Raw genomic sequence first — 16,870 nt, 5'->3', positions numbered from 1 at the left:
AATCCAGAGATGGTCATCATTGCACGTTGACTTCAAAAGAAGTATTATAATGTCTCAGCTTTTGCTAGTTGTCACGAACTATTATGATGATTATGGAGAAGCTTTCTACATCACATGTCTCAGGTTTTGCTGTGTTAACAAGTACTGTGTTAAAATCTTATTCCATTTAGTATGAAGGGATAAGCTATTATTTTCTACAGATAATCAGAGATGCATTCATTCCTAGGTTGGAGTGACTTTTCAAGTAGATTGGTTTGATCGGGTCAGAACAGTCCAGAGCTACTCTCAACCACATGTTATTTTGAAGAAAGACTCAGTTTCGAGAGTGTGAATTGGGTTGTGTGTTAGACTTGAGTTGTGCTACCCAGCAAAGAATCAAGAGGAAGAACGTAATATGGTTGGGAGTTTGATTCAAGAAATTGAATATGATCCAGAAGTGAAACAGGTGGTTCACAAGGCTGATTATATTCAAGAAGTTGAATGAATCATGTGAAGCAAAAATCATCAAACTTGGCAACTTATTGTGTTCAAAGACATAACACAAGAGACCTAAGCAGAAAGTGGTTTTAAATTGAAAGAGGAGGGTTAACGAGGGTGGAGGTTTAAAGCAGCAGCAATTTCAGCCAGTTATCGAGTCTGGATTCGGCTACTGATGACACAAGAAGACAGATCGGGGCTGATGTTCAAGAAGTACAGCTTTGTATGAGTTAAATCTATGTGATGAGTCTGTTATTCCATTTACAACAGCAGTAACACGTTCAACATAGTCTATATACAACACTGGTGCAGGGACTGAATTGTGGTTGCAAGATGCCCTATAACATGAACTTTAATCTTTAGAGACAGGACAAGCAATCTGTGGGGAAAGATGGAAGTGATGATCTTTTGGTCCTCCCCAGGCCCGGCCCTGAGAATGTCAAAAACAATTTGGGCCGCATGCAAAAAAAATTTGTGAGCCTGTAAAAAAATTAAAAAGTTAACAATGGAGTTGTAACTGTTCGAACCTGTTACCTTTAGCTTAACCTCTCAAGCTTTAACCGACTGAGCTGCTGAAAATAATTAAAATTAGTGGCTGACATTTTATTTACCTTTTACAAGGCCGGGAGCATATGCTTCCATGGCTTCTGCCCAGGGCGGCTACTTGTTCTCCCACATTCTTGAACAAATCAAGACCGAGTTTGACAACAAAAATGGTAACTCAAGCTTTTCCGAAATAAAAAAAAATTATTCACTATGAACCATTCACAACGGGGGTATTGAAAATCAGTTTCAACAGTTGAAATCTTTTCAATGAGGGTGTTGATAAATTGAGTTAATCTAGGTGGCATCAACACCCGTTGCAAAGTTTCAACTATTGAAACTTATTTTTTGTTGCCCAACGCTGCCACGTGTCGATTTCTGATTGGCTGTGTAGATTTCTTTTGTTTTTTATCTTCACCAAATAATTCAAATGCATTTATTAATAAACTTTTTTAAAAAATATCAAAATTATATCAAAATTCAAGATTTTTTTAATCTATAAATATAGACTACTCTCATTTCATTTGGATAAAGAAAAAACATCTGTTTTTTTCTTTATAATCAACTAATTTAGTGTTTTATTCCTTTTTTTAAATGGATCATAATAATAATCATTTTAAAAAGTAAGCTAAGTCTAATAATTCAAAATAAATATTACTAAAAGTTATGTTATTTTAGTATTTAAGGTAATTATTAATATGTAATTATTATGTTGTAAAAAAATATGAATTAAAAGTTGTTGAGTAGGATGTTGAATTTTTTAAAACAAACCATTGTATATGTTTAGAATGAAATGTCTGTTGAATAAATTAGGTGGAATGAAAAAAAGATGATGTGGAATGTTAAAAAGAGAAAATGAGGATGTTGGAAATGGAGAGGGTGTTGAAACCATCGTACATGGTCTGACTGAGATACAACAACATACACGTATTTAAAGGCTGAAACTTTAAAACCATAACCATAGTATGTTCTCTAATTAAGTGATAAGAGTCTGAAGCAACCGTTCATTACATAGCCCCACATCAAACAACAACAGACAAAAGACACAAAAACAAATATTTATTCTTCCTCTTGAAACGCCTATTACTTAGTCTTGTTCCTCTACAAACACTTACTCTTTGTCTAATAGTCTTCTATGTCTGGGTCCTCAGCTCCCTCTTCTTTAACTCTCTTTGCCAAAGCAGGCTGGATTGTTGTGAAAAACTTAGATATTGCTTTTAACTCCTTCATACTCAAGCGGTAAAGATCCCAACCTATCAATGCACCCAGACAACGACGTACTAAGTGAACCAAATACATACCATCGTACGTGTGTTGTCTCATTAAAGACCTCACTGAAGGGAGCATGCTTTGAGACCTGTGCGACCTGTCCGAGAGGAAAGGAGTGTGGCTGTGGCTGTGGCACGAAGCTGTCGGTCGAAGTGAAGACTCTTCCGTGTTTGATCACATCGCAGAGGCACTGCTGGGTCCTCTTCAGTTTCTCTAGAGACTGAAGGTGATTTGGGTTCTCTAAAAAAACTGATTACAAGCTCCAATCATCACGTTCACCGTGACTGACTTAGCCCTCCAAATCACAACATGAAATTCTCCAGCCTTCTGAGCCGTGAGCTCTGCACATACAACTTCATTAATATCCTTTAACGTCCTCGATTTAAACGCATTCAGGTAATGTCGAAACAACACAACACTCTCATGTGTAGACTTTGGATCCTCATTGTTGACATGAATCCTCAGCAAATCAAAATCACACACAAACACATTGATCAGTTCAGTGATATACGACATCAACATCTCTGGTTGGGCTTCCCGAGAACGTCGGCATCTTCGGCAATATATGTTTATCCAGTGGAATCCTTCTAAATCTAAACAGATCTTTGATTTCGTTCACCACTGACTCGACCACAACAAGAATACACTCCAAAGCCAAAACATATGTCATTGAATATCGCTGTGAGATGTAATAAAGTGAAAAAGAAACAAGCCTAATGAAGACTAATGATAAAGAATAAAATATACATAATGCATCACTTCCTAGTGAAATTCATGACAAATATTCAATGAACTTATTACTTGTGTGCATACAACATTTGATCCAATGTTGAAGGGTCAACGAATAACTTGTGTGTAATTTTTGTGCATATGATGAAGACATGTGTGTGTACTTCAGTCCATTTGTTTGATTTGAATTTCACATATTTGATTATAGATTCAAATATGTGAAATTCATAGTAAATTTGTAAATCACAAAGCTATTTAAGTAGATATTTTGTTGCAAATGATTAAATCATAAAGTTTTTTTTAAGCGACTCAAGTGGATGTGAGTTTTTGAAAAAAAAGTTCACAGGCCACATCATTAGTTGTTCCAATGTTCTTGACCTAGTCATCCAAATTATTATATCCAGATCTTTAGCCTTATGAGATATGAGTTCATCATGTACCAATTTATCGAATTGTATAAAACATCTTGAACCAAAATGAATTTACATGTATTTTCTTTAACATTTTGGATCAAAATTTATCAAATGGACAATGAATGTTTATTTTTTTATAAACTCACCAAGTTAATCTAGTCTTTGTTTTCATTCAACACAGATTCCATAACAACAATTATACGCTTCAACGCCATAACCGATGTATTCATCCTCAAGCAGACATGATTTTTGTGACCAAGTCACATACTTCTTCAAAATCATTCATCTTCAAGTTGTCAAGGTCACAATCACTTATCACATCCAGACAATCACCAACTAAATGAATCAAAACCATAGCATCGAAGACATGTTGTCTCATCGGTGAACCATGCTTCATAGACTGTGAGAGTTGTGCGATGGGAAGTGATTTTCGTTGTGGCATGGAACTGTGGGTTAAGATAAATTCTCTTACGACGCAGATCAAATCGCAAAGACATTGTTGTATACGCTTCAGTTTTTGTAGCGACTCAAGTGGATGTGGGTTTTTGAGAAATTTGACACAAGCCCCATCATTAGTTGGACACTATTATTGACCTAGCCCTCCAAATCGTAACAGCAAGGTCTTCAGCCTTCTGATCCCTAAGCTCATAACATACCAGTTCATCATTTGTCTTTAACACCTTGGACCGAGAATTATCCACCAAAGCTCGAAAATTCACAACACTAACCTCCAAGCTCCGGACCCACCGCTTTGTTAAATACGTTCGTCATCATATCAAAATCAGACACTATAACATTGATCAACTCAAGGACATGAGAGATCAACATCCCATGTTCAGCTTTCTCCGACAAAGTGGGTGATGGATGTTTATCTCTTGAAAAACCCAACAAGCTAACCTAGTCTTTGTTTTCCTTCAACAAATTTTCTACAACAACAATTATCTTTGAATGACGACGTGAGACGAAATCATTTCAATCAGTTTTGAAAAATAAAAACCTAAACCTAATCAGTAAAATAGCGCAAGCACCTTACTGTAGCTGTTTACAAGGTTACTGAGAGCATTCATCTCTAAATCCTTCACATTCCAACCATCTCCTTGCACCATTTTCTTCTCTTCTCCTGCGTTTCTTCTTAGCAGATCTTTCTATTTTCTTTTGAGTTAATTTGACTGAATATTTATATCTAATCAGTAATTACCTGTCATTATTTTCTCAGCATGGAATTTTAGGTGGCTTTAGGTAGCTGTAACTAAATTATTATCTGTTGCTCTTTGCAGATATTTTTATTTTATATTTTTTCCGTTGTGAATCTCTTGACTTTTTTTTTTTCCAAGCTATCTGTTTGAATAATTGGGACAAACTAATTGGGGAATTTTCTCATTTGGACCTAATGTGTTTTGGGTTTAATTCCAATTTGTATATTTTCTAAACCGAGAACAACTTTTGATGCTTATCAAAATTAGGCTTGACATTTTATTTCAAAAAATTAAAATTACCAAAATAACTATTTAATTTAATTTATTATTTTAGTTTTAGGTGTTAAATTATAATAAGTATCACTATAACCAATATTTTTAGATATATATTTATATTTCGAATATTTTGTGATACTCATTCGGTTCTCGGCTCATTTCGAATTCAGTATCAATTTTTTAGATATATCAATAGTGGCGGATCTAGAAAAGTTTTTGAGTGGGGGTAAAAAATATAAATTAATTAATATATTTTTAATAAAAATAATAAATTAATTAATATATTTTTAATAAAAATAATATATATATATATGATAATGTTATATAAATTTTATATATTTCAGAAGAAGAAAATAAACTAATAAAATGATACAAAACAAAAATATATTGTACAAATAAAGGAAGAGAAATGATGTATCAAGCTACTAGAACTATTTGGTAAAAATATTACTGAATACAAGAGAAATATTGCTAAGAGAAATGATGTATCAAGCTACTATAACTATTTGGAAGTTGAAGACGTGGCCCTTCCCTTTGTTAATGTCATGGGATATGCGCGACTATACTTTGAATACGTATTTATATATGCTTATGTGGAATATATAGAAAACATACAATTCATTTTTCTTCATTATCCCTTTTCTAGGGGACAATTCTTGGTAATGGTGAACATAAAATAACAGAATTACTATAGAAATTGTGTTATAATATTTTGTATATTAAACATAAATAAAGGAGAATCAAAGAAAAGGTGGAACATTGGTTTTACCCCAGCTTGTGATTGCATCTGTCACCGCCTGTTTCACTGCTCCAGCATCCATTATTTCCTCATCTTCATTCTGCTGTTAGTAAAGGTGACGTAATCATTTAATCATTTATTTATGCCAACACACACATATAGACGTTGACAACTCATGTTTATATTTTGTATACATATGTGTTTACTATGATTTATAAACTTTTCAGCAGCAATGACACAAGCTTTATCCATATTTTTTTTTTTTGGTTTAAAGCTTTATCCATATATATGTAAGTGAAACCAGATAATATTTCATTAAAACATATGATGAAACTATCTCAAACTGAGCTCATTTGTATTGAGTAAATCATACAAACACTATCCGAAACATATATAAATTTTTATAGGCACAATAAATAACTGTAATTACGATATATCATTAATGTATACAGATATGTTTGTATGATGATTTGTTAATTACCTTGACTCCCATGGCATGCAAGCTAAAGGAGTCGGTACATGAAACCCTAGCTTCGAGAACGTCAAGCCCCATATCCTCAAAGGCTTCTAATACCGAAACAAGCATGCCTGGCTGATTCTCCCCTGAGAAAACTTTTATCATAAAACCCTTTTCTAGGGTTTCGACTTTTACCTATAAATAAATTGACCAGTCAAAACCTCGTAGTGAATCTCTCATATCACTTGCACACTTATGTATATAATGGTTCCAAAGTATATATTTGTGATTGTTTATACCATTGGTGTGGTGGGATCCGTGGGCTCGCTTGAAGATTGCTCTGCGGCAGTGTCCTCCTTGAATCTTTCGACTTTTTTCTTAAGGTTTTGGATATATTTCGATGCATCCATTATAATCGATGTTTCGCTTTGCTGTGATCAAAAACATGTGTGCACGGACATATATTAATAGCATATAAATCATCCCAAAATATATTATTAGAGGTTTAGCAGTAAAAAAAGAGAGAGAGAAAAAAAAACAGTCTTCAATCCATACGATCATGACTACCCCCCATATATCTCGTTTCCAATTATATGTTCTTCTATATACAATCACCCAAAAACATAAAAGCATACAAGAATAGTAGATCCATTTTGGATTCAAATACCCAAATGGTAGAAAATGATTGCTTTTATAATAAAAAAGGAAGAAGAGGTTGAATATAATTACAGCATGAGAATTAGTGGCTGAACGAAGCAGTTGAAACTTCTCTTGTAAAGAACCTCTATTTTGTTCCCTCGAAACCATTCTTATATTTATAAGCCTCTTCCCTTCCAATAGAGCTTTCTTGATTTATTTGTATTATCTTCTATTTAGAGGAACTATGTGTATATCTGCAATATATATATGATAAGGAGGAAGCAGAAAACTTAGACTAAATTGTTTATAGGATCCTCTCCCCTCTCACATGTCTGCGTTAGTCTCTCTTGATCGCTACAAAATATTACATACGGACAACTCCGATTTGTATCTCGTGAATTACTTCCTTGCCTCTATGTCCTAATATACGAAATCTATTTAAAATTCGACCCTGTTTTTTTTTTTCTTATATTTATGCATTTCGTATATTGATTAATTTACAATATTCAATTATTCATATGATCATTTACATACGTACAAATACAAATATATGTGTCCGTACCTTTACCTACCAATACTAATATTGTAAACTAATTACTATGTTTTTATTGACTGTAATTTCTCGCTGTGATAAAATACCTTATCTTAGCACCATAAAAAGTTTTACATTATTTATGTGTTTATTTTCCTCTTTGTTCGATACTATTCTAACGCGTCCAAGCAAAATCACGATAATTGACTACAACTATATACAGCTTTGAACTTTTGGAAACGGATAAAGATATATAATGGGAAAACTCCATATTTATACTTAATGATACGATATCGATATACTATTCCAATCGCTGTAGTAAATAATAATATAAAATGGACTTTGTCAGGTATATATCTATTATTGCTGGTCATTCAGCTATGAGTTATAAATCAAAGAAATTGCAGTCATTCATTTCTTTTTGAACATCATATATTGATCTATCTAGAATAAATTTCGTATCAAAAAGACATCACCACATCTCTTTTGGATCCAGTTTCTAGTCAATAACGAATTAAAGTATGCAAGTGCCATTTACATCTAATTCGTTATGATCATTGCAACAAGAAGAAAACCATTTGAACTTGGATTAACTAGATCCGCGGTATATATATTTATGTAGTACTTGAATAATGTTAACATGATACTTGAAGAGAGAATGATAGTTATAAAAAAAAAGAGGGTAATGGAAATGATATGAGCTCGTGATCGTGATATATGGGAGAGGAACTAATATTGTGCAATATTTTTTTAAAGAATAAGTTAAAGCTTGGGAGCATCGAGAGAATAAAAGCAAACAAAAGAATGTTAGTTGTGATTTTGGAATGCCTCCAAAACACTCCTCACGGGGATCTTTATGAACACAAACCCACTGATATATGATCCTGATCTCTCTTCCCCTATTCACCATCTCTCCTTGTCCTCCATATCGCTCTCTTTATTTCTTTCTCTCTCGAGAAATATATATGCGTAACGTATACATTGATCTGTGTACGTATATGGATGACTATACTCTACGTTTATATGTATGTAGTTGTGCATCACATTTTTGAACAAACACCAATGTAAAGTCACGTCTCTCAAAACAATTATCATATATATATATATAGTTTGATGCCCAACAATTTGCCTTACGCATGTAAAGAATGATTTGATGGATCAGTTTCAAATTAAAAACTCATCTATTTCATTCAAAAAAATAAAAACTCATCTATATATGTATGTTAGATCAATATGCTCCACCCACTAAAGTAAATATAGGAAGTTGTACATGTTAGAGTTTATAAATACATGTAAGTATATAAGTTTGGATAGATTAGTATTGATATATGATGCAGAAGATTGTCTATGTAAGAGACGGACAAACAAACGTACCCACCAATTCACATGCGTGCCACTTAATCATCACAACAAAACAACACTCTACACACAAGTCCCGTTGCTTCATCAAACCCTTTCTGTCTCACGTCTGTAGCTTAATTCGTTTAGACATCTCTATACACTCTATGTTTCTTTTCTTAAATTTAGAGTTTGGTTCAAAGTCCACTCTTCTTTTTCTCCAACTCTCGTCCACTCCGAGATCCTCTTTGGTTAGATATATTGTTGGAGATATGTACTTATGAATTAAAATCAAATCGTAGAGTTTAGTACTCAATATAATATTATTATATACAGCATATATTAGAATCTGATTTAAATGTATTTAACATTTGTGTTGTGTGATATTCTTGCAATTGCCACCATTAAGGAAAAATTAGGCAACACAAACAAAACCAAGAGGTCCAAGATTATGGTATAACTTTTATACACTGTAGTTTTATATTAACACTGTAGATATTATGACTTCCGACAATCGCCATGCTATTTGTAATCTTGTTATAGAAAATACCGATTGGAAATGAAAATGAAAATATATGTGGGAGATATATATGTAGGGTCGCTATCTACATATGAATTATAAGGGATACAAAGAATTACCTTGTCATTGATTCATTTTCGAAAAAAATTGGCTTAGAAATTATCATTTTAGCAAACAAGCAAAATATTTTTTCCCTGTTCCATACTATATATTAATATTTGTACCTTAAAATTTTGTAAAAGAGTCTCGTGTCTGCAACAGCTATATCTCTTTTGTCTTATCTCTCCCTCATGAATTAAACTTTCTTGCACTAAATTACTAATTCAGAACATCTGTAACCTATCTCTAAAATAGAGAAAACAATAGAAATGAGGTTTTTGCTCTAATGTCATTCTATATAATAGAAAAATGTTATATTTGTCTTTACAAATAGATGAATACTATTTTTTTAAAAATATAGACGAAAAAATAGCATTCCTCTATTTATAGAGGCAAATATAGTATTTTTCTATTATAGAGAAACACATTGGAGCAAAAATTTTATCTCTATTTTTTTTCTATTTTAGAGATGAGTTGGAAATGGTGTTAATATAGTTGATAATCAAAAATCAACGAGATTCAATATTCATAGAGTAGTTCCACTTGAAAAACGATCATTGGTTTATTTTCCTACGTATTAGGAAAAATGATTCTGACTGCATGAAAATTTACACGTCCGACTTATGAACCACCATTATGAAACACTACTTATTATTATCAGCTCAAGATTGAAATTTTATGAAGACCACGCCCTCTATAGACGCCGTTACTTCACAAGCGATTCATGTTATTGTTATGTCGTTAACTTCACTTGATCTGGTATGCTAAGAGTACGAGTTATACATTTTTTTTTTTATGTTTTTGCTAAAAACTATACATTTATTTCCTTTTTTTGTTTAACATCTTGATTAATAGACTGTTTATTACATTAGTTTTGCTAATCTTTTTTTCTTTTCCAGGTAAACAGTTGATACCTAGTCTCAATTCAATTAGGTGACAAAAATAATCATGACATTGCAGTACACATATTTATCTCTTGCTGTTTATTCTTCATATTATCACGTCAATGTTTTACTAACCTGGAATATCCTAGATTTATAGAATGATCCATACCAAACTTCAAAGAGAAGTTTAGACAATAGATGGATCTTTTTTAAGATATTCAAATAAAGTTTAAAACATGGTTTATATTCGCGTGGTAGGTTTAGTATCGTGGAGTTGCTTCGAGCCCCAATACATCAATTTTAATGACGACTTGTTAATTAAACTCCAATACATCAATGTACATGGGATTTAGATGAGACCAAACAGACAAAATAATATTGAACATATCTGAAGAAGAATTTGCAATAGTAAGGGTTTATCAGTTTGAAGTACCCCACTTTCCTCTTGAATGTGACAAAGGAATCAAATGAGAATTAGGTCACGGGGGCGGCTTTGTGCTATCAAACATCACTCTTTTTTTGTAATATCTTTTATTTTCGATTTTTGTATAGTATTTGATCAAATAATATACATTGCTCAATCATTTCCATCCTCATATTTATACATCAGAATAATGTAGAAAATACGTATTTAACATTAAATTTATGACTAAGTATATATGCTCACAGTTACATGTCTGACGCACAAAACTTATTTGTCGGAATCCACAGATATGGGAGAGCACACTGCACACGTTAACAATATATATCTATATAATTTATAATAGTCAGAGTAGAAAATCAACAACTTAATTAGACACACATAATCATAAACGTTATATGAAATTAGATATGATTTTACACAAAATACATAATAACCACATACATTGGTTTGCATATAGAAATTTGGATATTCATATTATTTTTTTAATGATACTTTTAATATTTAATTATCAAGAATATGTATTAGCTATATACTGTATATATATTTTTGTTTTCAAATATATAAAATCTGTTTTGAATGAGACTGAGAAATGTACAAGCCCATCTCATTTCTACTTAAAGCCCATCAAAGCTACTTAAGACCCATTATGTTCTATCTAAAGCCCTATCCCTAGTATCTTCTTCTTCTTCGAAGCACCTCCTTCCTCCTCTTTCGACACCAAAACCAACCTTCACGCCGCCGAGAGAAACCAACACAGAGAAAGAGAGAGAGAACGAGATGGGGAAGGGTTCTAAGAGTTCAAGAAAGGGTAAAAAAGCATGGAGAGCTAACATAAGCACCGAGGACATCGAAGACTTCTTCGAGAAAACCACCAAAGACGCTCTCTCCGGTGGAAACCTCTCCGCCGCTCCCAGCGAGGACCTCTTCCGCGTCGAGAAGTCTCACGGTTCTCCTCTTACCTCCCTCTATGTTTAAGGGTTTTGTTTAGAGTGTGTCTGCTTAGCTTCCTTTACGTTTTATGAGCTGCAAAGTATTCATCTTTACGATACATTAGAATCAGCACAGCGATAGAATCTCTCCCGTTAGTGTTTCTGAGTCGTCTTAGAGAGCAAAGGAGTAATCTTTATATGTTATAGAAAGGAAAGTTTTAGACTTTATTATGTTTTTTTTTTATATCAGACCTTCCGGTGAAGCGTAAGATTGAGAAGAGCAGAGAGAAAGTGCTTCGGTGTGACAGTGTTTTAAAGAAGAACCCATTTGTCCAGGTGGTTTCTTCTTCCAAGCCAAAGTCAAAGATCAGTAAGAAGAAGAAGACAAACGCTGTAGAAAGCAAAACACCTAAACAAGCTCAAAATGTAAGTGATAATGAGTTAGCACAGTAGCAAAAGCTCACCGGTTATTGTCTGGACATGAGGTTGATTTTCATATGATTTTTTTTTCCCTTCTTTGCAGAACGTTGATGATGATTCTGTAATGATGGACTTGTGGGGCGATGATAAAAAAGGTTTGTTTGTTTACTTTAGTTATGTCTGAATATTGGGTAGAGAGATGTTAAGACTTAACCTCTTCTTTGGTATTAAACTTGCAGGAGAACATGAGAGCAACCCAAGAAAGGTAATAATGTCTCCCTGTAATTAAAATTTGTTTTTGAGACTGAACTCTTTTTTCTTGTTTTGTGTACAGATTTGGAAAATGACTTCAACTATTCCAGCAGTAGAAGTTGATCCTGCGGGATGTTCATACAACCCTACAGCTGAAAGTCACGAGGTACAAACTCTTTACTATTTAGATTAAAGTCTCACCTGAGCTTTATTGTCTTCTCTCATGTTCTATTGCGTTGCAGGATATGTTGGCTGAAGCAGTTGCTCAAGAAATGCAGAAAGTTTACAAAACTGAGCTAGGACCTGAGCCTGTGCCTTTGACTATCGATGGGAACAACAATATCGAAGACGAGGCGGGTCTTTTGAGTGTGTGCAATAGAATAATCAACGGAAAGAGTGCCTACTTTCTTGGTGTGGACAATGGTAGCGAAGGTGAAGAGGAAGCAGACGCTGCAAATGATGTGTCTGAAGCTGGGAACAAGTAAAACTCTCCCTCTCTCTTCTTTATTGTTGTTTTGTTTTACATTCTGCATTGGCTAAGACTTAGATTCACATACTGCAGAACCGCAAGAACAACAAAGAGAGTGACACGTGTGGTGTTGAACAAGCGAGCTAGACAAAAGGCTCTACGTAAAGAGGAGACGAAGGAGAAGCATAAAGAGAAGTTATCAAAAGAGATTGACAGGTATTTTGAATTAATGCTTCTCAAAATATTATTCTTACTATTTTTTTATTTTTGTAGCTTGCCGAAAATTATAAAAGAAATAGCTGAAGATGATAAGGAGAAGCTGAATAAAAAGATAAGACAGACCATTGCTAAGGAGGAAGTGCTTAAGATACGTCCTCCTCGTTTGGGAAAGCACAAGTATGAGGCTCCTCCTGTTCAGGTTCTCTTAACAGAAGAGATGACCGGTTCACTTCGTAAGCTGAAGGTAATATATATACGCTTGTTTCCCTGAAACAAAAAGTTTATGGTCATTGTGAGTTTTCTTGGTAGACAAGAATCTGATGAGAGATCATTCTCTTTATTTTGGAAGGCGTGTTGCACACTTGCAAGAGATCGATTCAAGAGCCTTGAGAAGAGAGGAATACTTGTTCCATCAAAGACCATTAGAAGGTAAGTTCTGATAGTAAATTGAATCGATACAGTGAAACAAAGTAGGTTAATGTTGAGTTCTTAATAAGATCATGATTATGATTTGTGCAGGAACTAGGAGTTCTTTCACTGTAACGGCTGGTTTTAAAAACAACTTTTTACTATGGTAACAGCAGCGGATACTATAATCATATATGTTGTGTTTTGACATTAAGTTTTAATCTTTGGCATTTTGCTTCAATCTTTTTTATAACAAATCAGTAATGAAATAATATTCTACTTTGTTTGGTTTTATCTCCCCTACCCCATATAAACATTTAAATTCCTTAAGTCACTATAACAGTACAGCATTAGGCGTGGGCACAAGCTGAAGCTGAGTATTTGATATTTCTTTGGTACGTTTTAAGTATTTGCTAAAATATGGTGGATTTGCAAATTACTTACACAACTGTCTAAAGCTTTTTTCTCAAAGCAAATGGTCTCATACTGTGAACAAAGTAGGTCATGTTGTGTTCTTGCTATCATATGATTTGTGCAGTATGGGAGCTAATAAATGTTGTGTTTTCACTTTTAACATTGAGTTTGTTTTTAGTCTTTGCTTCAATCATTGGATAAACATTATCTTCGGTCATAGCTGGCAAAATAAGCATTATCTTTGTTTTTAGTCTTTGCTTCAATATAGCTGGCAAAATAAGCAAAGAAATAATATTTAATCTTCTTATTTGTTTGATTCAATCTTTTCCCCCAATACAAACATACCAATTGAATGTGTTACAAAAAAAAAACAACCAATTCCTGAAGTTCTGCTATTACACCACTCATTCACAACCTATTTTACATTCATATGAAAAAATACAATGCAATCTTGAAACTCCTACCATCTTTACAGATTCTTGAAGAGACTGTGACTGCTTAAAAAATTTAATGCTTCTTCTGTTTCTGTGAAGCTGTATATGTTTGTTGAAATGGCAATGATGCTTGTGGCAACAGCAAGAGCAAACATTACTGAAGCAACAATCTTCTCTTTCAACGTTGAGATACCATTCACATTCCTTCCATTATTCCAAAAAACAGTTAATCAGATTTGAACCTGAATCAGTTAGAAGTACAGAAGACGAGCTAATAAATGTGTACCTCAAGACAATTGCAGCTGGAAAGATGAATGCTATAGAGACAGTAGAAGTTGATCCCAAGAACTGAAAGAAGTACCAAATGTCCGGTATAGCAATAGCAGCCAAGAAACAAGATATGAGCAATGGAAAAGTGAGTCCGAAGAATCTTTTATTGTCATTCACCAAAGAAACCTTCTTAGGGAACAATAGCTCGTCGAGGTTGGCTCTCAAGGAGAAGTTGAGCAGAGGAAACACAAGCATGAGGTGAATCGCGTAGCTGGCTCTAACGATGTCGTTTAGCAACGAACCTATTGAAGAACCGGAGCTTTCATCAAAGTTCATAAGAACATCAGTCATTGTTGCATCCCCAAAGAGAAGGTAACAGAAGAGACCAGTCGCTGAGTAGATCGTAGCGCATAAAATCACAGAGACTCTTGTTGCTGAAAGCACTTGTAATGGATCTTTGAGCTCGAATCCAACCGGATGGACTGCAGAAACAATTTACCATAATAACTTCAGAATCAAAGAACAGTAAAAAGAGTGTAAAGGTTCGGTTTCTTACGGTTGAAATGAAACGTAAAGGCTGTTACAATCACAGGTGAAGCAGTGAAGAGGTTGAAGAAAGACTGTCCTCCATTGTTGAGATCAGGGAAGAGTCTTGGACTCTTTGTTCTCCCTTGCACGAGTGCTACAATCGCTAGCACGGAGCTTATGATAACAAAGAATAGCGCAAGCAGAAACGAGATCGCAGAGCTTAAAGCCAATCTATCTACAGAAACATACAAAAACCATCAGAACAACAAACAACAAAAGCAAAGTCTTCTTTAAAGATTTGTGGTTTAAAAAAACGTACCAACGCGTCTGCATAAGACTAAGGGAAGGAAGAGGAAGACGAAGATGAATAACAAACTAAAGAATCTCGTGTTCCACCAATGAGAACCAAACCATCCTTGAAGAAGACCCAAATGTATAACTCCTCCCTTTTCATTACCAGAGAGAACATCACCTAAGAGAAGTAAAACAATGTTATTAATTCTCTAAATACACAACTGGAACCAGAGCTTAATAACCACTTCTGGTTACTATTTCTCTAAATCCAAAACGAAAACCGAACCGAACAGTTAACCAAATATCCCAAATATAATTTATATATTTAAAAATCTTAATTATTTCACTTTTAAATTAATAATAACTATAGTAATATAACTAAGTTATTCGATAACACAAATTATCTAAATATTTTTTTTTGGATTTAATTCGGATTTTCTGGCTTTTGTCGGATTTAAAAACCAAATCCAAACTATTTCTACTTACAAAATAGAAACCCGACCAAACTCGGTCCGAAAAATGTTTAGTTCCTAAAAGTGTCCTAAATAACCCAACCCGAATAACCCGAAACCGCAACGACCTGACCCGATTAACAAACAACAAGTCACCAAACCAATTTAATAGTTTAAGATTCGTAAGAGACTTAAAAACTTTTTACCTATGATAATAGAGAAAATGATCATTGACCCAAACGTCACCACCATCGTGATAACCTGAACAGCGACGGATCCAGGCTTCCCGAACGACTCCTTCATCACGCCGGCGTAAGTCGTCGCATCTCCGGCGACCGTGGATTTCATCAGAAACCCGGCCGACACGTTCGAGAGCCACGCTATGATCACGATTATCGATAGAGACGGGATTACGCCGAGGACTTTGAACGCGGCGGGAATCGACATGATCCCGGCTCCGACTATGCTCGTTGAGACGTTGAAGATTGCTCCGGCGAACGAGCCGTGCTTCTCCTCGGGTGGTGATGATGAGGAAGGGTCGTGGCTAGGTAATAGAGGCGCTTTAATCGCCGGGGTCATTTTTCTCTCAGCCGCCGGAGATGATTAAACAGAGAATTCGCGGCGATGAGAGGGATGATTTGATTTGATTTGATTTGATTTGTTCGAGGAGGGAGCAGGAAGAAGATGGCAACGTCAAAAGGACGTGGCATCGTTATCATATATAGCCTTTTTGTCGTGAACGCTTTCGTTTTTAGAATTTTTCAAGATATTTTGTCCAAAAAACAAAAAGAAAGATTTGTAAAATATAATGAAAACGATGTGAATACGTATCTTGGGCTGCTGCTGCTTTATAACAAATAAAGCCCATTATAGTGTATATCAAGGCCCATGTACATCATTTGTAAAATATATTGTGAGCTAGGAAGGCCCAGCATGCATGGCTAAAATATTTAGTATCTCAATCAAAAGGTTGTATTAGAATCATTTAATCAAGACTTTTTCTTGGGTTCACCCTAGAAAGTTGTCATTTTAGATCTAATATCTTTTAATTAAGGAAACAAAATAACTTACCAAATTATATTATGCTTTTAAAATAAAAAATAAAAAATTAAATAAAGAGAAATAACAATAGTTCTAAAAAAAGATTATTTAAAAAAATATTTATTTTTAAGATTTAGAGTTTAGTGTTTAAGATTTAGAATTTAGAATTTATCCAAATGTTTAGTGTTTTTCCAAGGGTTTAGGG

The 16,870-nt window shown here is 34.1% G+C and overlaps 3 protein-coding genes across 5 annotated transcripts; 1 reads left to right on the top strand and 2 right to left on the bottom strand.

Moving 5' to 3' along the window:
- Positions 1-5,511: 5,511 nt before the first annotated feature.
- LOC106340660 (transcription factor SCREAM2-like) lies at positions 5,512-7,113 on the bottom strand. Of its 2 annotated transcripts, none has more exons than XM_013779503.1 (4): positions 6,829-7,113; positions 6,399-6,530; positions 6,124-6,294; positions 5,512-5,745 (listed from the first exon to the last, which is right to left on the bottom strand). In XM_013779503.1, the coding sequence occupies exons 1-4, from the start codon at positions 6,904-6,906 to the stop codon at positions 5,644-5,646; spliced, it is 483 nt and encodes a 160-aa protein (XP_013634957.1). In that variant the 5' UTR covers positions 6,907-7,113; the 3' UTR covers positions 5,512-5,643. The 2 variants fall into 2 exon arrangements, with proteins under 2 accessions (XP_013634957.1, XP_013634958.1); XM_013779504.1 differs by having other exon boundaries at positions 5,512-5,742; positions 6,829-7,112.
- A 4,101-nt stretch (positions 7,114-11,214) lies between these two features.
- LOC106337030 (uncharacterized protein At2g40430) lies at positions 11,215-13,526 on the top strand. 2 transcript variants are annotated; one of them, XM_013776044.1, is made up of 10 exons: positions 11,215-11,481; positions 11,715-11,890; positions 11,988-12,039; positions 12,124-12,149; positions 12,219-12,302; positions 12,379-12,617; positions 12,699-12,821; positions 12,879-13,068; positions 13,174-13,253; positions 13,344-13,526. In XM_013776044.1, the coding sequence occupies exons 1-10, from the start codon at positions 11,313-11,315 to the stop codon at positions 13,348-13,350; spliced, it is 1,146 nt and encodes a 381-aa protein (XP_013631498.1). In that variant the 5' UTR covers positions 11,215-11,312; the 3' UTR covers positions 13,351-13,526. The 2 variants fall into 2 exon arrangements, with proteins under 2 accessions (XP_013631498.1, XP_013631499.1); XM_013776045.1 differs by lacking the exon at positions 13,344-13,526 and having other exon boundaries at positions 13,174-13,257.
- A 397-nt stretch (positions 13,527-13,923) lies between these two features.
- On the bottom strand, positions 13,924-16,344 carry LOC106336743 (putative sodium-coupled neutral amino acid transporter 7). The gene is made up of 6 exons (XM_013775672.1): positions 15,831-16,344; positions 15,198-15,350; positions 14,907-15,113; positions 14,367-14,832; positions 14,022-14,284; positions 13,924-13,991 (listed from the first exon to the last, which is right to left on the bottom strand). Exons 1-5 carry the CDS (start codon positions 16,201-16,203, stop codon positions 14,116-14,118), a joined length of 1,368 nt encoding a protein of 455 aa, XP_013631126.1. The 5' UTR covers positions 16,204-16,344; the 3' UTR covers positions 13,924-13,991; positions 14,022-14,115.
- Between the last annotated feature and the right edge of the window lie 526 nt (positions 16,345-16,870).

Source organism: Brassica oleracea, chromosome C4 (assembly GCF_000695525.1).
Source record: "Brassica oleracea var. oleracea cultivar TO1000 chromosome C4, BOL, whole genome shotgun sequence".
NCBI lineage: Eukaryota > Viridiplantae > Streptophyta > Magnoliopsida > Brassicales > Brassicaceae > Brassica > Brassica oleracea.
Note: the sequence above shows the minus strand (reverse complement) of the source record. Positions and strands in the feature narration are given on the sequence as shown.